Source organism: Trachemys scripta, chromosome 6 (genome assembly GCF_013100865.1).
Source record: "Trachemys scripta elegans isolate TJP31775 chromosome 6, CAS_Tse_1.0, whole genome shotgun sequence".
Taxonomy (NCBI): Eukaryota; Metazoa; Chordata; order Testudines; family Emydidae; genus Trachemys; species Trachemys scripta.
The window spans coordinates 128,749,533-128,777,499 of record NC_048303.1 but is presented as its reverse complement, the minus strand read 5'-3'; the positions used below and the strand labels follow the sequence as shown (position 1 = coordinate 128,777,499).

General features: G+C 41.8%; 1 protein-coding gene across 1 annotated transcript; it reads left to right on the top strand.

Moving 5' to 3' along the window:
• The first annotated feature begins 235 nt into the window (after window positions 1–235).
• SMU1 (SMU1 DNA replication regulator and spliceosomal factor) lies at window positions 236–27,967 on the top strand. Its single transcript, XM_034774061.1, has 12 exons — window positions 236–379; window positions 644–854; window positions 1,444–1,596; window positions 2,313–2,423; window positions 5,985–6,113; window positions 7,892–8,011; window positions 10,418–10,534; window positions 18,561–18,688; window positions 21,420–21,546; window positions 23,696–23,863; window positions 24,143–24,295; window positions 27,551–27,967. The coding sequence occupies exons 1-12, from the start codon at window positions 354–356 to the stop codon at window positions 27,647–27,649; spliced, it is 1,542 nt and encodes a 513-aa protein (XP_034629952.1). The 5' UTR covers window positions 236–353; the 3' UTR covers window positions 27,650–27,967.

Below are 27,967 nucleotides of genomic sequence, written 5' to 3'. Positions count from 1 at the left end.
AACGTTTAATAGTCGCTGGTTGCGGGTTTGGGTTTTTTTTTTTTTTAATTTCCCGTCGTCGGCCGTGATTGGTTGACGCTCTCACTGTGCCCATGAGCAGTGAGGCGACCGCCGGCCGGGGCGGATGCACATTGCACTGTACTGACTGCGTCTGTCTTTTGCGCATGCGTGCTGCGCACGGAGCTGGAGACAGCGCGCTCCGCTTCTCTACCCCCTGCCTCTGTTTTGCGCATGCGTGCTGAGCGGTGAGTGACTCGGTCTTGGCCCACCCACGGAAGTGGGTATGCGCGAGGCCGGAAGTGGCGCCAGTTGGTCTGTCCGGTGGGAGCTGAGGGGATCCTGGGCGGTCCAAGATGTCGATAGAAATCGAGTCCTCGGAGTGAGCGCGGAGCGACCCAGGCCCTGTTCCCGGGGGTTCCCGAGTTGGGGGGTGGCCCTGGCCCCGTTCCTGCGTTGGGGCGAGGGGTGGCCCCGGCCCCGTTCCTGGGTTGGGGCGAGGGGTGGCTCCGGCCCCGATCCCGGGCGGGGTGTGTGATTCTGGGCCCGTTCCTGGGAGGTATGGGGTTGGGGGGGTGACCCTGGGGCTGTTCCCTGAGGGAGGTTTGATCCTGACCCCTGTCTGTTCCTGTGCCTCCCCCCGCAGTGTGATCCGGCTCATTATGCAGTACCTGAAGGAGAACAGCCTTCACCGGGCCCTGGCCACCCTCCAGGAGGAGACCACTGTGTCCCTCAACACTGTGGACAGCATTGAGAGCTTCGTGGCTGATATCAACAGTGGGCACTGGGACACAGTGCTGCAGGCCATACAGTCCCTCAAGCTGCCGGACAAGACCCTGATCGACCTCTATGAACAGGTGGATGTGTTACCAACACAGTACCAGCCACACATCCCATTGTGCATTTATGAACACCATTCTGCTGCCATTAACCACAAAATCCAATCTATCAGAATGTCACAAGGAAAAATCATGAGCTGGTTTTGGGTGTCCTGGGCCAGAATGCGTGCTCTGCACCATTGGATGAGTGCCACTAAGCGAAAAACTAGGGTTGTGGAGAAGAAACAAATTGCAACATCTAATTGTCAAGATCTTTCTTCCCCCTGTGATGTACTGCTCAAATCTTAAAAGCTTTGGTTTGTAGAATTACTTTATAGATAGGAAGTTCATCTTTGGACGTGTGTCAAATACATACCTTCAACATCAATAGTGAACAAATGATCCTTGAAGTTTGAGGTGGAAAATATTTTTTGCATCTATATATAAAATCTTATCTCCATTTTAAAAAACAAATTTATTCAAAACAAGGAGAAATAATTTGTGAAGAATTTATTTTTTAGATCATATTCACACTTTGCAATAGTAAATACTATCCTATTGTTTAACTGTTAACATAAGAGTTGTATTTTATCTTGTGGATACTAACCATGTTTCTTTGTTACTCCAGGTTGTTCTTGAATTAATAGAGCTCCGTGAGCTGGGTGCTGCCAGATCCCTCCTAAGGCAAACTGACCCTATGATCATGTTAAAACAGACTCAGCCAGAGAGATACATTCACCTTGAGAATCTCCTGGCTAGGTCCTACTTTGACCCTCGTGAGGTAAGTTGTATTTGTGGAATTTTTTAAAAAAAGTTATAGTTATATGACTTGGAGAATTTGTAACTAGCGTAACTGTTTTGCACAGCACACTTATTAATGAAAAGCTTACTCTGTTTAGCATTTTTTTCTGTGTAAGCCATCCCCATCTCTCAAATTCTGTATTTGTGGTTTCAGTATTGTTTTTATTCTGTTATGATACTGCATTTTTTAATGTTTTTTGCAATTTTTATTAAGCACTTCATGAATACATCCTTTTTTAAGATTCACAAGTGGTTAAAACACTGGATTGAGACTCAGGCAATCATGGTCCAGTTCTTATTTCTGCCACATTGTTCTTGTATGATCTTGGGCAAGTCACCTAACCCCTCGGTGCCTCATTTTCCCATCTTTAAAAAGCTGGAAACAATACTTGTCCACTCCTGTAGATCTGAAGATGCTTTATATATAAAAAAGTTATAAAATTGCCAGGTATTGACTATAATATATTTGTTTTAGAGTGGGTTTGTTTAAATATAAACTTAATCCCTTTATTCAGGTGTGTTTTGCATCTAGAATTTTCTTTGGCCCTCAAAATGCTTTTGTCTTTTTTTTTTTTTTTTAATTTGCTTCGCTCCTTGGCTCCTTAAACACTTGTATCTTATTTTTGGTCAAAGTGACATTGGTCTATGACAAAATTCTTGCAGGAAATGATAATTTCACATGTATCTTTTTCCTAGGCATACCCAGATGGCAGCAGCAAAGAGAAACGGAGAGCTGCTATTGCACAAGCTTTAGCTGGAGAAGTCAGTGTAGTACCTCCATCACGTCTTATGGCATTGTTGGGGCAGGTAATTTTTGAAGAAAATATATTTACTAACCATACCAATTTGTTTCTAGACTTGTAATGTATGAGACTGAAATTTGGGTGGCCTATTCCTAAGCTTTGGTATGTCTACACTTACCGGAGGGTCCGGCGGCAGGCAGTCGATGTTCTGGGATCGATCCCGGAAGTGCTCGCCGTCGACGCCGGTACTCCAGCTCGGCGAGAGGAGTGTGCGGCATCGACGGGGGAGCCTCCCTGCCGCGTGTGGACCCGCGGTAAGTTCGGACTAAGGTACTTCGAATTCAGTACCTTATTCAGTTATTAACGTAGCTGAATTTGCGTACCTTAGTCCGAAGTGGGGGTTTAGTGGGGACCAGGCCTTTGCCACAGTAGAACCATGTTAATCTTACACTTTATAAATAGCACATGCAGATAAGTCTCTTCCCTCTTAACATCAAAATTTTTCACAAGGAGGGTGGTGAAGCACTGGAATGGGTTACCTAGGGAGGTGGTGGAATCTCCTTCCTTAGAGGTTTTTTAAGATTTTTTGACAAAGCCCTGACTGGGATGATTTAGTTGGGGATTGGTCCTGCTTTGAGCAGGGGGTTGGACTAGATGACCTCCTGAGATCCCTTTCAACCCTGAGATTCTATGATTCTATTTAATAGCTATAGTAAGAGGTCATGTTCCTAAAATTGATGTTTAGGGGTTTTTTTTGTTTGTTTCTTTTATTAAATAGGTTGCAAATACTTACTGGTATTAATAGATGATAATAAATAAAGCTAAAATAAACTATTCAAATAAATTGTATTTCATGAGATTTTGTCCCTGCTTTTTAAATTGATTATTCCTTTTCAAAACTCAGTGACTTGCAATGGACTTCCTGGTGAGTGTGAACTAATAAAGTTCTACTATAACTTTTTTCATTGCTTAAATTTTATTTAAAGTAAATTAAAGAAAGAGATCTTGGAATCATTGTAAATAGTTCTCTGAAAATATCCACTCAATGTGCAGCGGCAGTCAATAAAGCTAACAATGTTAGGCATCATTAGGAAAAGGATTGATAATAAGACTGAAAATATCACAATGCCTCTATAAATCCATGGTATGCCCACATCTTGATTACTGCATGCAGATCTGGTCACCCCATCTCAAAAAAGATATATTGGAAATGGAAAAGGTACAGAGAAGAGCAAAAAAGTGATTAGGGGTATGGAACAGTTTCTGTATGAAGAGAGATTAATAAGACTGGGATTTTTCAGCTTGGAAAAGAGACAACTAAGAGGGGATATGATAGAGGTCTATAAAATCTTAACTAGTGTGGAGAAAGTGAATAAGGAAGTGTTATTTACTTCACATAACACAAAAACTAGGGGTCATCCAATGAAATTAATAGGAAGCAGGTTTAAAACAAACAAAAGGAAGTACAGTAACTCCTCACTTAACGTCGCTCCGGTTAACCTTGTTTCATTGTTACATTGCTGATCAGTTAGAGAACTTGTTTGTTTGAAGTTGTGCCAATGCTCCCTTATAACGTTGTTTGGCGGCCGCCTGCTTTGTCCACTGCTTGCAGAAGGAGCAGCCCGTTGGAGCTAGCTGGTGGGGGATTGGAACCAGGGTGGACCGGCAGCCCCCGCATCAGCTCCCCTAAGTTCCCTGCGTGGCAGCTGCCCTGCAGGCTATCCCTAGGCAGTTCAGATATCCTTCTCCCCACTGCGGTGTGCTGCTCCTGTCCTCTGCCTTGGAGCTGCTCCCGGAAGCCTCCGGCTTGCTGTGCAGGGGGTCGGGGGGAAGAGCAGTGCTAATGTCAGGGTGTCCCGCTCCCCCTGCTCCCTGTACCCAATCTCCATAGAGTGGGGGGGACAGGGATCAGGACGGAGGGAGCTTGCTGGCAGCAGCTGCTGTCTCAACTTGCTTAAAAAGGCAGTGTACTCAGAGTGGAGTCAGCGTACTTAAAGGGAAAATGGGTGTCTCTCTCTCTCACACACACACACGCAATCTCTCTCTCGCTGTCTCTCACATATATGCGCACACACACACGCACACCTGGCACTTTGGAAAGTGGAGGGAGTGGTGCACTCCAGTGGGATAGCATGGGTTCATCATTACATTCAGTTTCCACAGGGGAATGTTTGCAGCCACTGCCATGCTTTGTCTCCTCCCTCCATTCCTGCTGGCTTGTAGAGTGTGAGGCTACATTAGCAACAATATATGGTCCCTTCTGACCTTAAAGTCTATGAGTCTAATGTGTTAACCCTTGAGGGCTCAGCCAAGTGCTAGTTCATCATTTAGCAGTGAGGCATTCCCTGGGAAATATCCCACCTCTAACTCCACCACCTCAACCAAACTTCACAAGCATCATTTCTTTAAGTTGTTTGTTTAAAACTTATTGTGTGTGTGTATATATGTATATATAGAGAGAAAGAGAATGTCTTTTGTCTGGAGAAATTTTTTTCCCTGGAATCTAGCCCCCCCCCCCCCCCCCCATTACATTAATTCTTATGGGGAAATTGGATTCGCGTAACATCGTTTCGCTTAAAGTAGCATTTTTCAGGAACATAACTACACCGTTAAGCGAGGAGTTACAGTACTTCTTCACACAATGCCCAGTCATCCTGTGGAACTCCTTGCCAGAGGATGTTGTGAAGGCCAAAACTATGACAGGGTTCAAAAATGAACTAGGTAAGTGCATGGAAGATTGGTCCATGAATGGCTACTAGCCAGGATGGTCAGGGATGCAACACCATGCTCTGAGTGTCCCTAGCCTCTGTTTGCCAGAAACTGGGAGTAGATTACAGGGGATGGATCACACTCAATGATTGCCTGTTCTGTTCATTCCCTCTGAAGTACCTGGCATTGGCCAGTGTTGGAAGACAGAATAGTGGGTTAGATGGACCACTGGTCAGACCCATGTGAGCATTCTTATGTTCTCATATATATTGATTTGAAATAAATATTATGTCCTATGTTGGGAAAATGATTATTCTACTGTAGTGGCTGTGTAGGATTTCAGAATAAAGTAAATTTTATTCTTCTATTTGTTCACAAAAGAACTATTTTATATGTAAATAGTTCTTTGCCAGCTCATTCAGAACTAACTACTAAATGTGTACAACTTCATATTTATTTCATCCTTTGTAAATAAAGTACTGAAAGGAAAACAATTAGGGAGGGCCTGCAGCTATTCTCACTTGTAGGAACACTTGGAAATAACAAAGATATGCTCAAACCTTTGCATTGGTTTCCAGAGTTCTGGCAACAGCATTGCTTTGAGTAACTAATCTGAAAAATCTTAGAGTGGCCACTCAGTTCAGAAGTAGAAGTGCTAAGTTTATTGAAGATTTCTAGGAAAAGCTTGCTATACTAAGTTTCAGAGTAGCAGCTGTGTTAGTCTGTATCCGCAAAAAGAACAGGAGTACTTGTGGCACCTTAGAGACTAATTGTTAGTCTCTAAGGTGCCACAAGTACTCCTGTTCTTTTTGCTATACTAAGGAATTTGGTGTAACACAGCCCCTCCTGAGAGGATTACACTGACTGAACTTACTTCATGAAAGGGATCTCTATAATCATTTTGGCTTCTCATAAGGCACTGAAATGGCAACAGCACCAGGGACTGCTTCCTCCGGGGATGACAATTGATTTGTTCAGAGGTAAAGCAGCCGTGAAAGATGTAGAAGAAGAAAAGTTCCCCACACAGCTGAGCAGACATATTAAGGTAGAATTGTACTAACTTTTTTCTGTATAATGCTTGGTAGTACTTGCTGTAGTTACCTTAAGCCAAGTCTTTCATTTTAACTCCCAGTCTTCACATGCTCATAGCTTTTTGAAAATTTATCCTTTTTACTTAAATTTTTCCATGCCTGGTCTTGGCCCAGAAGTACATCTGTGGAAGGTTTGATGAAAACTCCAGTTAAGGGTGGGGGAATGCTAATTACATTTCAGGAAAATATAGATGTTTTTCCAATTTCAGCTGGTTTTGAATTTTGAATTTTAAAAGCTGTTGTGTTCTGGTTGATTAAGGTTCTCATTGTCTACAGGAAAAAAATGATTCTTAAAAATTTGGTTTTGTGCATGCATGTTAGTAACTTCCATTAATCAAGGGAACTTTGATACTAAGTGCAGCACTAAGTTAATATTGTTGTAACTAATATCTTTGTAGAAAGCTTTCAGCAACAAGAACAAAAAGCTTTTCAGACAGATTTCAATACAGAAACAGATTCTGCTCTGAAATGTCTGTGCTTCTGCAAAGCTTGATTTACAGCAGACGACTTTTCTGTTGTGGAGTTTCCAGGGTTTATAGGTGAACTCCATAAGCCCAGTAGTTCCAGTTCATGCTCATTCGCTCTGCCAGTTTCTCTGCAAGCTGCCTGTTCTGATAATAAACAGAAAATGTGGTTTACAGGCGTCTGTGTGTCAGTGACCTGGACGTGAGCAGTCAGGTCTAGTGGTTGGAGCAGGAATCGATACCCAGAAATTGGAACCCAGGGTCAGAGCTAGAGGCCAGAGCCAAGGGTCAGAAGCTGAGCTGAGGATCAGAACCAGGTTACCTGCAGTGAGGCAGGAGCAGGATTAGGAATAAGCAGGTGCAGGAGCTATTGCAACCCTGGGCAAATGCTTTGAGCAGCTGGTGAACTGCTACTGCTGCTGTGCTTAAGAGCCAGTCTGCTGACTTTGGCTACACCACCTGGTTGGTAGGAAATCAGGCAGCCTACTATAGGCGAGCTGTGCTCGTTAGGTTGCCTAGAAACTGGCTCTGCTGCTTGCTTGTGTTGGTATATTTCTACCAGTCACTAAACTCACTTATTTGTAATTGCTAGAATGAATCAAAATTTTCATCAATTTTTTTTGACAAAAACTGCATTTTCAATCATAATGATTATTGTTGTGGAAAAAAATAATTTTGGTTCAAATTTTGTATTAGGACAAATTTTGAAATGAAAAATTTTGTTACGCTTCTGAGGAGGAGAAAAACTTTCTCACTCTTGTACTTTACCTACCCCCTTTTTTCTAGTATGGGGGTGGGAGAGGAAGTGAAAAGTGGCTTTTTCTCTCTGAATTTTTTTCATGTAACAAATAGCATTTCAAACAAAACAATTTTTATTTCTTTTGTTTTTTTCAGCTGTATTAATTAAAGTTACTTATGTTTGTTAAATAGACATTGTAAAGGTCTCAATTGACATCCATGATTGCAAAAATTAATGAAAACTAACCTGACTAATTTTGAAAGCATAGACTGCCAGACATAGAAGTAAAGCAGCTGCATAAATAATTCTTGATCAAAAGGGAGTGTGTTTTTTTGTTTTGTTTTGTTTTTTGATTTTTGATTTTTAAGTAGGCAGCCCAGCAAAGCTGGCGGCTGTTTTCCACCACTAACTTAAAATAAATTAACTTTTAGCCCTAGAATATATCATTTACTGGCACCAAAGAGTTAACTTGGTTTAAAATGAAACTGACCTCATATTAAAATCCTATTTTTATTTCATTTGAAAACAGTTTGGCCAGAAGTCACACGTGGAATGTGCTAGGTTTTCTCCAGATGGTCAATATCTGGTAACAGGCTCTGTGGATGGATTCATTGAAGTGTGGAATTTCACTACTGGAAAGATCAGGAAGGTAAATTAGTTCTGGATTAATTTGACTGGGATGTGGATTGATTGGTGGTTAGAGAGTGCATTTTTCAACTCTGAAACCAGGTTTCAAATCCAGATGAATCTAGCTAAAATGAGTTTGGAGAGGAAAGCTAGTCCCAGTGCTGACCTGGGAGGTGCAGATACAGGATCAGTTCTGTGCTCTGCCACAGACACCCTGTGTGACCTTGGACAAGTCACTCAATCTCTCTGTGCCTTAGTTCCCCATCTGCAAAATGGGAATAAAAGCACTGCCCTACTTCACAGAGGTATTTGAGGATAAGAATATTAAATTATGAAGTGCTCAGATACTATGGTAAAGGGGGCCATATAACGTACCCTTAATAGACACATAGAAATAATTATTGCAAAACCACTACATGGTTTGTTGTAGTTAGCAGTCTCATCTGGAGAAATACTTGGGGTGAGCTGGTAAGAAGACTAACCAGTTGCCAGAGTGATCAGTCCTGTAGGCTGGTGCCATTGATTGAACAGAGCTGAGCATGTAAGGTGGAAAACTGAGGCATGAGTCAACCCAATTCTTGCTTTTATTTATGAATTTAAAAAAAATTATTTTCACTTATAGTTTCTGGTCATATACATATGACATAATAAAACAGATAAGATTGAACAGATAGGGGTCCAAGTTATCAAGTTCTGGGGTACCAGGAAGCTTTTCTTCCCTTCTGAGTTTCTGGACTTGGGCCCTTGTTCATTTGGTTTTTGATACCTTCCCATAATACATATTCATTAGCTTTAATGCAATCAACATTAAGATAATGCTTATATAACCCGTACAATACATATGGGCGAGCTTCAATTTATCTAATGTTTGCTGTCCCCTCTTTTTTCGTGTCTTCATGTCACCTTACCCATGTTTTTCCCAAAATAGGGACTTTTTAGCATTACATTTTGTATATTTTATTGTATCGATTAACTTTCCCTTATGTACATCCTCCAATATGATACATTCCATGAACAGAATATCACCTTTGTCTTATCAGCTGTAAGCCTCATTTAAGCAAATCTACATAAGAGAGAAATTGGAAGACAACACTCTTGTCAAGTAAAGACTAGCAAAAGCCTTAGCATAAGTATTACTGTGGCCTATCCAAACTCATTCACTATACATAGTTTAATGTTAATAATTTAGGATTAATACAATATAGCCCTTATTTTTGCCATTTAACAATTTTTCATCTTTGGATATCATAGTTCACAACATGTGTATCATCCTAAATTATTCATTAACATAACCTTTATTTTTGTTATTTGATTAGGTTAGCTATGGAGAACGACATGCCCTGCTATCCGAATATTCTTATCTTTTTCAACTTGGATTTTCAGGGTACTTTTTGCTCAAAGTTTAGCACCACACTTGTAAATCGTTAAAAAACCTTGTCAGTAATTTTGCCTGTTGCATTTTGAGGTGCTTTATTCAGTGTAGGGCCTAGGTTTGTGTTTGGTCCTCAATACTCCTCTCTCCGGCACTCTTCGAAATGCAGTATTCTCAAGGATGTGACTTATTTTACATGATGGGGTAGAGTGCACATTCCAATGCAGGGTCTTTTTTGCCAATCTTTAATATATGCTGTATTTTATAACACATTATAAGCAACGAGGTAATTATTAACACTTTCATCTGAAGAAGTGGGTTTTTGACCCACGAAAGCTTATGCCCAAATAAATCTGTTAGTCTTTAAGGTGTCACCAGACTCCTTGTTGTTTTTGTGGATGCAGACTAACACGGCTACCCCTCTGATACTTATTAACACTTGTGTACATAACAATATTTTAAAACTAAATGCTACAACCAGGTGGTACCCAAATGTGTTTGTTTGATCCCATCATCTGATTGGTTTTAATATTTGTTTTATGTGATTATTTGCTGTATTTAATTTTTTTATATGAACTAAATGCTTTGTATTTTGCAGTGATGAAGAATTTAGGTATATATTTAATTTAGCAAGTGGTACTATAAAGTTAGGAAGCAGCCTCAGAACCAAAGCTTGGTTGACTTGTTATTACTACTGGTTCAACAAATTTGGGTATAGGTATGATTTTGACTGATTCAATCATAGTTTTGAATTTAGAAATAGAACATCTGTTGGACTGATTAATTGGGGATTCTTTCCCTCCATAATTGTATTTTAGTTATTATGTGACCACACAGTATTCTCCATTCCCCACATATGTGGCACAGGTTTGTTATTCAAATTGCAGGTGCCAGATGGAATGTGGCCTGTTCAATTTTCATGAACATAATATGCCACTTACAGTTGTGAGCTGAATTCTTCCATGAACCGATAGCAATTAGCTATTGCTGTTTAGTTTTAGTTTTCTTTTATCCTCCATTGCTGTGACTGACAGATCTTCTTGCTGTTTCATTTAGGATCTGAAATACCAAGCACAAGATAACTTTATGATGATGGATGATGCAGTTCTGTGCATGTGTTTCAGTAGAGACACAGAAATGTTAGCAACTGGAGCACAAGATGGGAAGATCAAGGTACAAGTTTTAGGACATAGAAACTGTTAGGAAGTGCAGAAAGATTAGGCTAAATCAAATGTATGCATTGCACCCTTTAAATTTGAGGAGCGTGAGGTGGAAGAGGGTCTAATACTCAGTTCCTATGGATAATTTCCCCATGCACTGAAAACAAATTTCTTGCTATAATTTCATACTCTCCAGTCTTAAAGTTGGCCTACAAAGGCACTTTTTAACACACTTTTGGATTATAGTATTGTGCCTGTCTTAAGAAAGGAATTGATTTTACACTCAGGGTATTGTGGGTTTCATGCCCTGTGATCTTGTTACACAAGGCTGCTAAATATATAATTATACAAGCTAGTGGTCTGTAAAGGTCCACTTGTCTTGCTAGTTTGGGAAATTTTTCAAATCATATCCTCTAGAAAAGGAAATGAGTATGCATGTTCAATAACTACTGTCCTTTAGACTTGCTTAAGGCATTTAGTATGTGCAGTGCATTCTGTATGGTAGCCTCAGATATGAACAAGTATAATGTCTCTATTTGTGTATCTAACACTCTGGTTTTGAGATGCTCCCACTATGACCCTCTAGAACAGTGGTTCTCAATCTCACACCTCTGGGGAGTTGCCATCTGGAGTTGCAAGCTCACTACTGGAAGACTTGTGTCATGTTTCAGGTCAACTGCACCTCTGTTCGCTCTCTGTGGTTCACCAAGGGTACCCACTGTCAGGGTTCTGGCTCCCCAGCTGTCACTCTTTTGGGTGGAGATCTGTGCCTCAGTCCTCCTGAGCGGGGTATTTCCAGGCTGCACAGGTCCCTGTCTACACTGAATTTTCCAGCAAGTCAGACTGCCTAAGCAGGCCTACTTTTTTTTCTCCTCATAGGCTATAACAGTGTAATTGCCCATAGTTATAAAGTACCACACAGCTCTTCCTAAGCAAGCACACTTCCAAAGGTGAAAGCATTACTGGGAAAACATGCTAAAACAGTAAAAGTCACCACAACTCCAACAAGGTCTCTGGTAGGAGTCAGTCCTTCACTACCCACCAAGGGGTTTTACTGTGGTTACCAGTTCGTAATTGTCTTGGCTCAGAACAAGCACGCTCATGAATAAATCAGCCCATCCTTCTTTGGCTGGGGTCTTTGATCTAGAGATTCTGGGAGCAGGTAATCAGTAGCCAATGGAAAAGGCTGAGGCTTTGCATAACTGGTTTGGAGAGGTACATTTGCATTCACCTCCTCCTAGATATTTGCTAGGAAACCCACTTAACCAAAAGTTCATTCGCATCTGGCACATTCTTTAAACAAGTCCTTTGAAGCTGATACCACTTCCCAGTGTTTACATTAGTCATGTCTGCTCACAGAGAGGTTCCATACAATCCCACAATAATACATGAACATCTGCATTTTGAATACAATGAACTCCTGTGATACTTAAACTTAATTCAAAACGGTTTAACTTAATTCAGTGAGGGTTGTGCAGGATATGGCAGTGTCTATCACAACTTGTACTCTAGACTTTCTTTAGTTTATTTCATTAGTTTCCTCCCACCCCCGGCCTCTGCCTCTCAATGTGCTAATTAGCAAAACAGTTTAGAGTATCATAAGTAGTTGGGATCCAACATTTAGATTGTGTGTTAACTTAAAAAAACGACAAAACCTAATGGGAATGTTTTCATGACGTTTATTAAATGGCAGGGAAAGCAGATGATTGGTTGTATGCCCTGCAGCATTTGAAACCCTGCCATGGCAGAGCATACTGTTAATGCATGAGTACCCAAAAGTGACTAGAAACACAAATGAAATTAGCCTGTCTTCATTGTCTTAATATGAATAGTCCGAAATGTAAACAGCATAAATGATGGAAAACAGAACTCATCTGTTAATCGGTGTTAATGCAAATGAGGGGTTTTGAGTGACATTTACCCTCTAAAGGGAAAGGAAAGGATAAATCCAAGGCGAAATTTTATTTTTTGTTCCAAATCAGTGGCCTTTTGTTCCTTTCTGGAGGAGGAGGGGGTGGAAAGTCTCTTACAGCTTTAGGCCAGGCAGCCCTCCGCACTAGTAGCAGCCCCATTGCTGGCAGGTGCAATCCTTCTCGTAGAGCTAGGCTCGTATGACTAATAGGAGTGCTATGGCCATCAGTGTTCCGCACCAGGAAGAGCTGCCAGGACAGATGAGTTCAGGCATCCGTAAAACCAAACCCAGATAACCTAGAGTTCTGCAGTCTCAAGTAGTAAACAGCTCCTAAGTTGGAGATCAGCTTGAGGGCAAGTCACTTATACAAGGAAAGGGGAAACTGATGTGGAATAGATAAGAACATAAGAACAGCCATACTGGGTCAGACCAAAGATTCATCTAGCCCAGTATCCTGTCTTCCGACAGTGGCCAATGCGAGGTGCTTCAGAGGGCATGAACAGAACAGATAATTATCAATTATCCCCTGTTGCCCATTCCCAGCTTTGGGCAAACAGGCCAGGGAAACCATCACTGCCCATCCTGGCTAGTAGCCATTGATGGACCTATCCTTCATTACTTTATTTAGTTCTTTTTTGAAACCTGCTGTAGTCTTGGCTTTCACAACATCCTCTGGCAAAGAGTTCCACAGGTTGACTTGGTGTTGTGTGAAGAAATACTTCCTTTTTATTTGTTTTTAACATGCTGCCTATTAATTTCATTGGGTGACCCTTAGTTCTTGCATTATGAGAAGGAGTAAATAACACTTACTTATTTACTTTCTCCACACCAGTCATGATTTTTGTAGATCTCTATCATATCCCCCCTTAGTCGTCTCTTTTCCAAGCTAAAAAGTCCCAGTCTTATTAATCTCTCCTCACATGGAAGCTGTTCCATATCCTTAATCATTTTTGTTGCCCTTTCCTGAACCTTTTCCAATTCCAATATATCTTTGTTGAGATGGGGCAACCACATCTGCACACAGTATTCAAGATATGGGCGTACCATGGATTTATATAGAGGTAATATGATATTTTCTGTCTTCTCATCTATCCTTTTCTTAATGATTCCCAACATTCTGTTCACTTTTTTGACTGTCGCTGCACTATCCACAATGACTCCAAGATCTTTCTTGAGTAGTAACAGCTAATTTAGACCCCATCATTTTATATGTATAGTTCAGATAATGTTTTCCAATGTGCATTACACTGCATTTATCAACATTGAATTTCATCTGCCATTTTGTTGCCCAGTCACCCAATTTTGTCAGATCCCTTTAACTCATCACCATCTGCTTTGGACTTAACTGCCTTGAATAGTCTTGTGTCATCTGCAAATTTTGCGATGTCACTGTTTACCCTTTTTCCAGATCATTTATGAAGATGTTGAATAGTACTGGCCCTAGTACAGACTCCTGAGGGACACCACTATTTACCTCTCTCCATTCTGAAAACTGACCATTTATTCCTACCCTTTGTTTTCTATCTTTTAACCAGTTACTGATCCATGAGAGAACCTTCCCTCTTATCCCATTATCTTATATGATGGCTTACTTTGCTTAAGAGCCTTTGGTGAGGGACCTTGTCAAAGGCTTTCTGAAAATCTAAGTACACTATATCCACTGGATCCCTCTTGTCCACATGCTTGTTGACCACCTCTACCAATTCTAGTAGATTGGTGAGGCATTATTTCCCTTTACAAAAACCATGTTGTCTCTTCCCCAACAAATCATGTTCATCTGTGTCTGACAATTCTGTTCTTACTATAGTTTCAACCAATTTGCCTGGTACTGAAGTCAGACTTACAGGCCTGTAATTGCTGGGATCACCTGTGGAGCCTTTTTAAAAAATTGGCATCACATTAGCTATTGTCCAGTCATCTGGTATAGAAGCTTATTTCAATGATAGATTACATACCACAGTTAGATGTTTGTAGGGGAAAGTTCTAGTTGCTGGCTTGATTGGAATCTTTCAGATCAGCCAATCACTTTCAAAGGAGAGGTATGTTGAAGATATTTGTAGTTTGGGTTGAATCACTGCAATGGACAGTAGCTACCTATGTGATGAGCTTGCAAATTAATGTCCCCATTTCTATTGTCAGTGACCCGCCATAGTTCTGTTTTAACATGGCTTTAAATTAAAATAAAGTTGGGATATTGGAAGGGTTTGACTTAAACACAGAAAGCCAAAGACATTGAAATTTAAGGCTTGACACTGGGGGGGTGGGAGGGAGCAGAAGTGGGTGGCTAAACTATCTCCTGAACCACATGTAGGTCACCTGCTGTCCTTAGTCTGGCCTGTCTCTATACAGGGTTCTCTGTCCAGCACTTTGATTACCCTAAATGCTACCATATGTAGGAGCAGCAGAACTGAAGATGGTAATTTGGGCTAACTGAACCCCCTGTGTGGGTTCAGGTGAGAATCTGTTACTTACATAATTTGCCAAATCAGCCTCAAGACTAAATACTCCCCAAAAGCTTTTAGCTTTTTTGAAATCCTTTGCTTAGTCTAGCACAGCCGAAACTCTGCCCTACCTTCTGTTGCTGAGCAGGACTGGAACAAGCAGATTGCATGTAGGCTGGCTTTCCCCATTAGGCTGCATGTTGATTAATACATAAACTGTTATGAAGCAATTAGGGCTGCTGTTGGTGTACCTGATACAAACCCACAAAAACAAGGCAGTGAAAAGTTCAACCACCTAACAGTCTAGACCAGGGGTAGGCAACCTTTCGGAAGTGGTGTGCCGAGTCTTCATTTATTCACTTTAAATTAAAGTTTTGCATGCCGGTAATACATTTTAACGTTTTTTAGAGGGTCTCTCTATAAGTCTATATTATATAACTAAACTATTGTTGTATGTAAAGTAAACAAGATTTTCAAAATGTTTAAGAAGCTTCATTTAAAATTAAATTAAAATGCTGATCTTACGCCGCCAGCCTGCTCAGCCCGCTTCCAGCCTGGGGTTCTGTTCACCTAGGCTGGCAGCGGGCTGAGCGGGGCCTGTGGCCGGGATGCCGGCTGGCAAGGGGCCAGCAGCCAGGACCCCAGACCTGGGGGGAGGTGGGTGTTCAGGGGTCAGGGCAGAGGGCTAGGGGTGTGTGTGTGGGGGGGGGGGGTGCAGGGGTGAGGGCAGGGGGATGGGGGCGGGGGGGCTGCAGGGCAGAAGGCTGGGTGTGGGGGGAGGTCAGGGCAGAGGGCTGGGGTGCTCGGCTTATGGGGGTGCTCCCAGCCCCCTGCCCTGAGCAGCTCATGGCAGGGGGCTGGAAGGGATATGCCCTGTTCCACGCCCTTCCCCAAGATCCCGTCCCTACCTCTTCTCTGCCTCCTCTATGGAGTGCGGCTCTGCTCCGCTCCTCCTGCAAGGGCCATCAGCTGATCAGCGCAGGGAGGGGGGGAGGAGGAGGGGCAGGAAAGCACCATGCTGGGGGAAGAAGTGGGGGAGGGGGGAAGCTTGGCTGCCGCAGGACCAAGCTTCTACCTCCTGCCCCCACAAGGGAGAGCGGTGGGCGGGGGCGTTGAGTGGGGCTATATCCGGAAATGAATGATTGTTTGGTTATTTCATTTACCAAAGGTAATTGAAGCAGATATTTATGAAGTCATTGGGAGGTGAACTATCTCCAGTTCAACAGGTTAATCATTAATATTTGGAGGATTTTCTTGCCATGCTGTATTAGGAGGAGAACCTCACCAAACATTTAAATTGTTGTTTTAGTTAAATAAAACAATGTTAAGTATTCTGGATTTTTTTCTTCAACAGCAAACATATAATATTTTAACAAAACAAGCATATGTCCTTCGCTTTTCACATTTATCTCCAGACTTCTCCTTGTCCAGATCCATTCCACCCCCAATTCTATTCACTGAATTTTTTGAAACTTTGCGCTTTTAGAGAGAGGTAAGGGATTGACTCTGTGTACACAAATTTGCAGAGGGACAATAGAGTTGAGGTCTGTTATTTCTCACCTCTATATATTATTTATTTGTTTAAAAACATTTTTGCTGTTAACAAGCATGTTACCTTTGGAGACACAAATTCACAGTTTGAGAACTGTAAAACTAAGCATCTCTGATGGTATCTTCTAGACTCAGCACTGAGTCCGATTGGGTAGATAGAAAGATTAACCCAAATAATCTATACAGAAGCCTGTGGAACTCCATAAGATTGGGTCCCTAATCCATGAACTGTTGGAACTCATTTTATATAACTTTTCTTAAACATTACCTGAATATATTGTCTCATACTATAGAGTTAGAATTTATAATCCCTATTCCATGATGAGATATCTTTGAGCTATAATGTATCTTGATTTAAATAGGTTTTTTCCTCAAAAAGCACTTTATAAAAAAGCAGATTTTTTTTTTTAATCACTGATTTTTATCCACCCTGAGAGGCACACACCTTACCATACCACAACAACCATCTATTGCAACCGTAGCTCTGCCCCCTTTGCTCTTGGGCACAAACCCCTTTACCTGATTAGTTTTAACCCTCCCCAAAACACTAGTACTTGGATGTTTGGTGTAATAGTGTTGGGAGAGGGTAGTTTACTAAAGGGCTGTGTGCAGAAGGATGGTTGAAGGGAGTGCTGGAAGGCTGGCGTTACTAGGAGATAAAGCTACATGCATGGTATACAGTAGCTGTGGTATGGTAAGGTGTGGGCGTGTGGCAGGAAGAGCAGAGGGTATGTACTGCTAGGTGGCTTAACTTTTCATTGTCTTACTTTTGTAGGTTTGTGTCTGGCATGGTGTTGGTGGGTGTGTATGTTGCAAGCATGGCTGCTACACAGCAAAGTTTTTTGTATGTTTCCTAGGTTTTTTAAATAGTTAATTAGGGAGGAGGGTTGGACTAGAGGTAGGATCAGCGGGGTAAGGCAAGTGCAACTACAGACAGCCTGTTTATCTGTCATTTCTTGTGTCTCACATGCCAACAGCTGGGCACCAGTCCTGCTGTAGGATCACATCTGACAGAAGTGTAACTCCTAACAGAGAAGGCCTTGTGTGCCCACGCTGGCTGCCTCCAATCGGGCTTGTGTCTGCAGTGCATAAACTTCCAATTAGAACAAGAATAAAAGCTAAACATTTTTATTGGGAAAAAAAACCCCACCACCCTACTTGTTGCACAAGTTCTAGTCAGAATCCACTGCCTTTGCCAAATATGGAGTAGATGCCGTGTGTAAGAGAGTGGTCAGCAGCTAAAAGTAGGACAGGAAAAGAAAACCTTACCCAGAGCCCAAATTTAAAGAAATCCTATGAAGAGAATTTCAGAAATCAGATTAATTCAGTGACACTGCACACTGCCTGGTAATCTGCTTGCAGAAAACAAGGAATTTATGCTCCATTTTAAACCCATTCCTAACTGTGGAATGCTCTCAGGTAATGCCAGAATTTGTGTATTTTAGGGTATGAAATCATATTGAAAATTTGACAGAATTGGTCAGCCCTGGAATGGGGAGGGAAATGCAGCCTGTTTCATGATAGATCTGTCACAGCAGAGTGCAAGGAGAAAAACTTCTAATGGCAGCTACTGCACTGGGACGATTCTGAATCTGAACCTGAAATTGTAATAGTGATTCACAAATATGAAATTAATCTGAAATTTCACCAGAAACAACATCTTCCTGACTCAGACTGGTGCAGTGGTGTAATGCCACAGTGACAGGCTCACTATATGGGGTTTGTTCTGGTTTTATATTAACCTTCGGATGTAGCCCAACTTGAAGCTGCTTTTTGTGCCCAGTAACAGAGAAGGGAGAAAGCAGGCATACCACACAACATAACTATTCTTGTGTGTAGCATCCATACGGTGGACCCCTCAAATCAAGCCCATCCCCTCTCCCACATCAGCTAGAAACTTCAGCACTCCATTTGCCAAAGTCTTGTTTGAATGCAAACTGAGTAGAGTCATGCAGGTGCCTCTTAGATACATGTCCCACAGCATTAAATATTTCATGGGGGTAAAAACACCACCTCCAGTGCTATTCTAGTTTAGCTTTTGATCCTGGATACTCAACTTAGTCCTGGCTATCCTGTTAATTTCACTTGATTTAAGGGGAGTACTTTTTCTAACTAGTATTTTGGATGTCCCTCAGGTGTGGAAGATTCAGAGTGGGCAGTGTCTGAGGAGATTTGAACGAGCACACAGTAAAGGTGTCACCTGCCTCAGTTTCTCTAAAGACAGCAGTCAGATTCTTAGTGCTTCTTTTGATCAGACAATCAGGTAAGTTATACATTTGAGGGCTGTAATGTACAAGAAGCTCTAATAGAAGTTCCAAGTATTGTTTCTTCAGTCCACTTGCCTTAAACTCTTGGATGTTTTTAGCTTACATGAAAGCTAGTCCTTAATGTTTTTAACATTAATAAAATTACTTGGCTCTTTCCTCTTGAACAAATAGTTTAAATTTTTGCCCTTTCAATTTTTGTAACTTATTTTTGTGTTAACCTATTTTCATTCCAGTGTTCGCAGCAGGTGCTAGCCATGATGTATTGTTTTATGTTTGTTTAAAAGCATTTCTGTCCTTAGATTCAACAGCAGCCATTTCAGTACTTTTACACCTGTCATATATCCCAGCAAGAGAGGCCGGCTGAGCAGCGCTCATTGGCTTACATTCAAACTTTAGAACAACTGTTTCTGAAACTGGCTCCAAGGCCAGTACTGCGACCTGATGGTCCCTGCAGATAATGGGATATGGGGCCGTTCTTGAGCACCAGTTCTGATTAAACCCAGTCACTACCATTTGACAGCTGCCGGTGGGTTATATGTAACAGTGGTCATCTCAGTTCATTTTCCTTGTGGATAAATGTAAAGTAATGCACATTGGAAAAAATAACCCCAACTATACATACAACATGATGGGGGCTAATTTAGCTACAACAAGTCAGGAAAAAGATCTTGGAGTCATCGTGGATAGTTCTCTGAAAATGTCCACGCAGTGTGCAGAGGCGGTCAAAAAAGCAAACAGGATATTAGGAATCATTAAAAAGGGGATAGAGAATAAGACTGAGACTATATTATTGCCCTTATATAAATCGATGGTACGCCCTCATCTCGAATACTGCGTACAGATGTGGTCTCCTCATCTCAAAAAAGATATACTGGCACTAGAAAAGATTCAGAAAAGGGCAACTAAAATGATTAAGGGTTTGGAACGGGTCCCATATGAGGAGAGATTAAAGAGGCTAGGATTCTTCAGCTTGGAAAAGAGGAGACTAAGGGGGGATATGATAGAGGTATATAAAATCATGAGTGGTGTGGAGAAAGTGGGTAAGGAAAAGTTATTTACTTATTCCCATAATACAAGAACTAGGGGTCATCAAATGAAATTAATAGGTAGCAGGTTTAAAACAAATAAAAGGAAGTTCTTCTTCACGCAGCACAAAGTCAACTTGTGGAATTCCTTACCTGAGGAGGTTGTGAAGGCTAGACTATAACGGAGTTTAAAAGAGAACTGGATAAATTCATGGTGGTTAAGTCCATTAGTGGCTATTAGCCAGGACGGGTAAGGAATGGTGTCCCTAGCCTCTGTCTGTCAGAGGGTGGAGATGGATGCAGGAGAGAGATCACTTGATCATTGCCTGTTAGGTTCACTCCCTCTGGGGCACCTGGCATTGACCACTGTCAGTAGACAGGATACTGGGCTAGATGAACCTTTGGTCTGACCCGGTACGGCCTTTCTTATGTTCCTTCTCCACAAAAGAGGGCTCCAGGCAGCTGCAGCCTGAGGAGAGTTTAAAAGGTTCTGTAGGGTCACTTGTGTCTGTGCTCCCAGCAGCAACTGCACAGAAGAAAGGCTGTGGCCATCACGAACATGTGACATCACACCTGCCACAACTTTCTATAACCTCCCTCAATCAGTGAGAAGCGCCTTGCCAACAGAGTTCCATCCTCTCTGCTTCCAGCAGGAAGCATTGTGAGACCCCCACAGACACCTCCAGGAAGCAGCTCAGACTTTAACATCCTGGCCCAAGAAGCAGCTCCTCACTTACACCTTCTAGGAATTAGTGGAGTGGAGACCTTCCCCTACTGCAGGAAGGGCTGCACCTCTCTTACCCAGTCCCAGACAGCCCAATGCCCCCATGACTGCTCTTGTTCTTGGAGCAGTGAAACTGTCCTCCTCGGAGAAGGCTTGTGCATGCAGGAGTTGGGCCTACTAGATTATGGGAACTCACCCTCGTAAGGAAGAAGTGACCACAAAACCAACCTTTTTCAAAAGTAAATGGCAAATTCCCTCCTTCAGCTTAGCCTTCTCTCAAAGCTTCTACCACACGTGCGTGCTTTCACACCTCATAACTGCCCTGTAAATTAGTCAACCTAGTTTTTCTAGAGCCTGGGAATGAAAAGAGTTTTGATTTTTTAATTAGTTGGTGGTTGCTTAGATGCTAATGTGACTGGGGCCATGTAAGTACCTAGATTAGGGGCTGGTGTCCATGTTACCAAAAACCTTAAGCATCAATGGAATTCTCTTGGCAGTGTTAGTTGAGAGGTTAGGCATGAACTGTCCTTTTCATGCTCAGATTACTCCCTTCAGAACAGAGTTCTAGCACATTGTACTGCTTCTGCTGCCTAGGATAAACAAGACTCCAGGGATCTCAGACTGGTGCTTTTCGTGATCGCTAAATTCACCTTAAAACTAAAACAAAAATCTGTGTTCCCCTGCCCATTCTTAGGGTTTTGTGTATACCTGAAACTACCTTTAACTAACTTTTTTTTTTAATTGATTAGATTTCAAGTTGATGATGTCCCTTTACATTTTTCATGGTCAGATATTATATATGGGGAAAGAGGTTTGTGATGACAAATGTGTTATTCTAGATGCAGCTGTGTTAGCCTGTTTTATTACTTGCTCTGTACATCAGACAACAAACTAAATTCTTCCTTTATTTTACATCTCTGAATTGTACCTCTCTAGATTAATGATTGTATTACCATGTTTTTTTAACTATTGTAACAGGATTCATGGCTTAAAATCGGGAAAAACTCTGAAGGAATTCCGTGGTCATTCTTCATTTGTTAATGAAGCTACTTTTACACAGGATGGTCACTATATTATCAGTGCGTCCTCTGACGGAACAGTGAAGGTAAAATGACCACTTGCTTCTACGAGCCATGTATGGGATTGTGGTGTTCTGTTCTGTGTGTTGTAGCAAACTGGGGCATTTATTCTTAGAGATAATTTCCCTCAAAGGTACTTTTATCATAGCCAGGGCTCAGGCTTTGTCATTGGGCCCATGATATGTAGATTCCTGGATGCTACAAGGTGGTGTAGGGTCTAATGTATTCATTTCCCCTCGTTCAGAGAGTGATAAACACAGTAAGACAAGTCTGGGTGATTTTAATAGCACTAGCATGGCCCAGACAGCAATGGAATCTAGATTTGATTACATGTCACAAGGATTAGTGGAACCTCTACTGCTGAGACTGGACTTGTTGACACAGCAAAGAGGGAAGGTCTGTCACCCGGACCTTAGGTCCTTTTCTGGGCTGCATGATCTTTAGCTTTGGTAGAAGAAAGACTTTTGAAGTACAGAATGTACTGTCGTATTGTAGAAAAGAATTCACATGGATGTGCTATAGTCTTAAATGGAAAAGGTTTTCATTGTGGATTTTCTTGTATAATGTGGATTCTTATATAGCTCCAATTATATATTAGAGTATTTATTGTATGTTAAGAAGACACCTCTTTCATTATCTTCAGTTAAGTTTCATCTCTTAGCCTTATCAGAATGTCATGTACCTGTAGAGGGGAAAATCCATTTTCCTAATGATATGGTTAAGAAGTTTTTAAAAGACCCTAATAATTTATATCCTCAAGTAAGAACTCCTGTGTCCTCCTGGGATTTGAGTGTAACACTAGCAAAATTAATGAGGCCTCCCTTTGGGGAGCTGTTCTTCATGTCATCTATCTGTAAAAACAGTGTTTTCAATACAGTCACTGCAGTGAAATGCATAAGTGACTTGCATGCATTAATGGCTGATCCACCATTCAGTGTTTCATAAGGATAAAGTTAATCTTCACATTCATCCTAAGTTTTTACCAAAAATAGTCTCTTGATTTTCACATAAATTAATTGTAATTTTACCCGAAACCCCATACTCATAATGGGGAAACTAAATTACATGTTAGATGCGAGGAGAGTGTTATGTTTTTAGTTCGACAAGACTAAATAGTTTAGACAGTCTTCAAGGCTGTTTATAACTTATGGACCAAAAACAAGGGAAAAGCTGTTTCTGAACAGACTCTTTCTAGATGAGTTAGGTATTTATGAAATTTATAAGTTGAAAAGATTATCCATTCCTCAAGGCATCAGAACTCTTTCAAATAGATCGAAGGCAACTTGCATGACTTTATTTGGATATGTGCCTCTGGTAGAAATATGTAGAGCAGCAACCTGGAGTTCTGTCCACAGCTTTACTAAACATTAGACTTTAGATTTGAAATCAAGATCAGATGGAAAGTTTGGTAGGGCAGTCCTGCCCTCCTTATGTGACAAGAACTCCAAGTCCCACCATCCTTGGTCAGAGTACTGCTTATTAATCTAGCTTGTGAGAGGGAATATGCAGAGGACGCTTAAAGGAAGAAATGAAGATTGCTTACCTATAATTGATATTCTTCAAGATAGACTCTGCATATTGACACTTCCCTCCCACCCTCCCCCTTTCCCCACTACCTTGGAGTTAGTCCTGCTTACCAAAGGGCTTGGGCAATAGAGTGCCACTCTCCTTTTAAACCCTGGCCCTAGAATGTCTGGAGTTCAGTGAAGGGAGGTATGTGGATGTGCCAACTGCTACCATGAGTAGAATTTTACCATTCAGCCTGCACTGGTCAAAGCACCCCCTGAGTGGAACTGTTCAGAATCCATCTCAAAGAACCTCAGCTACAGGTAAGTAACCTTCATATTTGGATATCTTTCTAAATAAACCTGTTCTTGTTCACCCCGTAATTACTAGGATTGATTCAGGAATTGCTGGATAAAATTTTCAGGCCACTGCTATACAGGCAATTGGCCTAGATGAGCATAATGGTCTTTTCTGGCCTAAAAATCTTTGAACCTATTGAATTACTGTTTTTGGTGTTCATTACTCTTTTCCCTCTAGTTTCAATAGACATTTTTTAAATGCTGAAAGCTGCGTCCATAGTATCTCCTCCAAAAGCGTGGTGTCTTTTTAATTAAAATGCAGAAATGTGCCTGATCATAAAGTGCTTTTATTTTGTATTCTGCTCAATAGATTTGGAATATGAAGACAACCGAGTGCTCCAACACTTTCAAATCTCTTGGCAGCACTGCAGGAACAGACATCACCGTGAATAGCGTGGTTCTGCTGCCTAAAAATCCAGAACACTTCGTTGTTTGCAACAGATCAAACACAGTGGTCATCATGAACATGCAAGGACAAGTATGTGAGCCCAGACATGTCCCTTTGAAGCAGCTAGGAAAGAGCTTAACAAGTATTAGAATCAGGAAAAAATTTGTCACCCTTCCAAGCAGTGTAGTGGGTGAAATCCTGATCTCGCCTTTTAGTGGTAACTGCTGGGTACTCTGCCCTTCTGAAAATCAGGCTGATTATTTAGGCAACTAAATTCATGACCCCAGTATCTAATCAAAGCTAACTTTTTTAGAGTAGCGCTGTTGCTGTCACATGTGAATCCAGTTAACCTTTCTTTGGGTTTTATAGATTGTAAGAAGCTTCAGCTCTGGTAAGAGAGAAGGAGGTGATTTTGTTTGCTGTGCTCTTTCACCACGTGGCGAATGGATCTACTGTGTGGGTGAAGACTTTGTGCTGTACTGTTTTAGCACAGTGACTGGCAAGCTGGAGAGAACTCTGACAGTGAGTACTTAGCACAAGCTATTTGAAAGTAAACATGAAGTAGAATCTGTGTTCTTATCAGTTCTAGAATATTCATGCAAACATAAATTCCATAGTGACCACTTACAGTAACTCCTCACTTAACGTTGTCCCGGTTAACTTTGTTTCGTTATGTTGCTGATCAATTAGGGAACATGCTCGTTTAAAGTTGCGCAATGCTCCCTTATAACGTCGTTTGGCAGCCGCCTGCTTTGTCCCCAGCTTGCAGAAAGAGCAGCCTGTTGGAGCTAGCTGGTGGGGGCTTGCAACCAGGGTGGACCGGCAGCCCCCCATCAGCTCCCCTAAGTTCCCTGTGTGGCAGACGCCCAGCAGGCTATCAATTGCTGGGCAGTTCAGCTGTCGCTCCTGCCCTCTGCCTTGGAGGTGCTCCCGGGAGCCTCCTGCTTGCTGTGCAGAGGGCGGGGAAGAGGGGTGCTAATGTCAGGGTGTCTCCCTGCTCCATAGAGTGGGGGGACATGACCAGGCTCAGGACGGAGGGACCTTGCTGGCAGCAGCTGCTGTCTCAACTTGCTGATCTACTTAAAAAGGCAGCGTACTTAGAGTGGAGTCAGCGTACTTAAAGGGGCAATGTGCGTCCCTCTCACACACGGTGTGCATCTGTCTCTCTCTCTCATATTCATATATATACACACACACACACACCTCTCTTTCTCTCTCTCTCTGCCATGCTGTGTTCCTCCCTCCATTTGTGCTGCCTTGTAGAGTGTGAGGCTGTCTTAACAACATGTTAACCCTTGAGGGCTCAGCCGAGTGCTAGTTCATCATTTAGCAGTGAGGCATTCCCTGGGTAATATCCCACCTCTGACTCCACCACCTCAATCAAGCTTCAAAAAAATGTCACTGGAACCTTAACATCCCCCCCCCCCCCCCCCCCCAATTTACATCAATGCTTATGGGGGAATTGGATTCACTCAACATTGTTTCGCTTAAAGTAGCATTTTTCAGGAACATAACATTGTAGTTAAGTGAGGAGTTACTGTACTTCCATGACAAGCGCCCTCAGGTGGTGGTTGTAAGGTTGGTCCTGAGTGCTTAGATAAAGGTCCGGGTTATTTTGAGAAAAATGAGTTTAAAAATAAAAATAGATAGTTTTAGCTAGAATGTAGCCACAAACTCCTTAAAAGATTTTTGAAGTAGTTGTGATTATATACTGTGATTTAACCCTGCGCTTTCCACAAGCTAGTGGGAGTGAAAGTGCACACACTTCTATTACAGTTTGTGTTTGCACCCACATTAGGGGTGTGGCTCTTCCACTTTGTATTCTTAGTGGCTGGGTTCCATAGAATGGCTCTTGCTGTGGGTGGGCGCTCAGATGTAACCCGGAGAGCGCTAGCTGCTCTAGAGCCACACCTGGAGTGGAGAGGGGAATCGGGCCAAACAAGGTCCTTGACTGGGCTGGAGACTAGGCACAGAGCATAAGCTGTGGCAGAACAGAGCAGGACCGTTCCCCACCATACCCTAAGAGTAGTTTGGGATAGCTCTGGAAAAACAATCAGTCAGAGTCTAAAGTCAGAAGGGGCCATTAAGATCCGCCAGTTTGCTCACCTGCATAACATAGGCCAGAGAATTGTACCAAGTGATTCCTGTACCAAGCCTTTCATTGCTGGTCGATCTAGAGTAGCTCTCTTAAAAAGATCCAGTCTTGATTTGGAGAGTCCCTCCCACCCAGCTAAACTGCTCCACTGGTTAGTTACCCTCCAAAACAAATTGTGCTTCACTTCCTGTTTGAATGTGTCCTGCTTCAGCTTCCCGTCTGCAGTTACTCCTCTACTGTCAGAAAGTTTACCCACCCTGTTCTAAACCATGATCAAGTTATCTCTTAACCTTCTGTTGGATGAGCAAAAGAAATTGAGCTACTTAAATGTCAGACCATTTTTGCCCAGAATGATCTTGATCTTAATAATGGAATGATTTGGACTCCTCAGACTTTCCAGAGACACTGAAATATTGTGCATTTTAAGAAACTATTTTTGGATGAATAGTAACTTTTTTTTTTTAAATTTCCAGACAAATACAGTAAAATGGTTGAGAGTACATGTAATGTAGTGTAAAATACATTATACAAATGGTGTAATGGTCTCCAGACAAGCCTTATAAACCCAGAGGTTACAATTTATATTAAGGTTCAATTTATAAATAGTTTATAAAGGATTAATAAATGATAGTTGCTATAAGCACATTACAGCTATGAATAGTTATAAGCACACCAACAGAAGAACAGATTTAAAGATTATTATTAAAGCTGACGGTTAAATCATATAATACACAGGTTAAGGAAAGAGTGTCTGTACATCTGGGTATAGTGCATAAATTATCCAAAAGTACAAAGTTTGGTTTAAAACTCATAAAATACATGTTGTACATAATCTGCAATAACCCAAATTTAGGCTAATAAATTTAATGATACAGTTTAGATATTAATATCCAAATGTTCAGGTACATCACTCATAAATGTTTATACTAGGAGTTGGTTGTGGAAAGCAAATATAGTAGATTGTCCCTCAGTAATCGAGCATTTAGAGAAGTATTCCAGTTACTTTCCTGACTTTGCTTCTCCACGACACTCCAGCTCCTCTCTCCTGGTATTGCCAATGTCCAGTGATGTGTTCTAAATACATGTCCCTCGACTACCTGATGGCATCCAATACCATGAGTTGCCACATCAGCCAAGCATAGCGCTGACAGATTCCGCATTTCCGCAACACTCGCTCATTACTGGGGTCCCATGCGCCCAGGGCTGCAACAGTCATTGTGTGTGTTTGAACCTTGTAACCCCTAGCTCTAAAGACGTTGGCAAGAGTGGCGTATTTCTCCACCTTTCGAGCTTGGGCGTTGCAGAAGGCCAGGGTCCTGTTCTCAATGGCCACGGTGATGTTCACACCATGACGATCTGGTCGCAGTTGGCTGTCCATTCCAGGGATGGCTGAGTTCACGGCCACCTTCCCCAGAGGTGGTGGGATGGCTCTGACTAGGCAGTCTTGGATGGCGTTGTCACAGCTGCCTGTCATTGGTCTGGAATGGGGCTTGCAGCTACACAAGATGTGGGGTGAGGTCTCGTTGGCATAGCCACACTTCCTGCGTCACTTGGCCCTAAATTACTGACATGCACTCTGAACCTTTACTCATCTTACTGTTGCTTTTGCCTGAGAATATTATTTGGTTTGAGGTGATGTGTAGAGAAGACTTGCATCAATTTTTTTTCTGTTTATCCTGTAGGTTCATGAAAAGGATGTAATTGGCATTGCTCACCATCCCCATCAGAACTTGATCGCTACGTACAGTGAAGACGGCCTCTTGAAACTTTGGAAACCATAACTGTTTTTAACTAGCTTTGGAGCATGCTTCTTAAATGAAGGGCTGAATGTGTTTGTTCATGATTTTATGAGTCCAAATATGCTGAGTATAATTTTCAGTTCAGGAGCCCAGAACTGTTTTTCAGTACTTGGTCTAAATTAACAGTACAATGTCAGTGGATAGAACACTTTCATTAACCCTGTATCTGGGTAGTTAAAGCAGTTTAATTGCTGTAGAAGTGATTATTCTGTCTTATGAAGTCTGTACCTTTCCTTTGTGCTGTTTATAGATGGAAAAACAACCATCAATTTATAAATGATTGACTTTCTAAAATGTGTA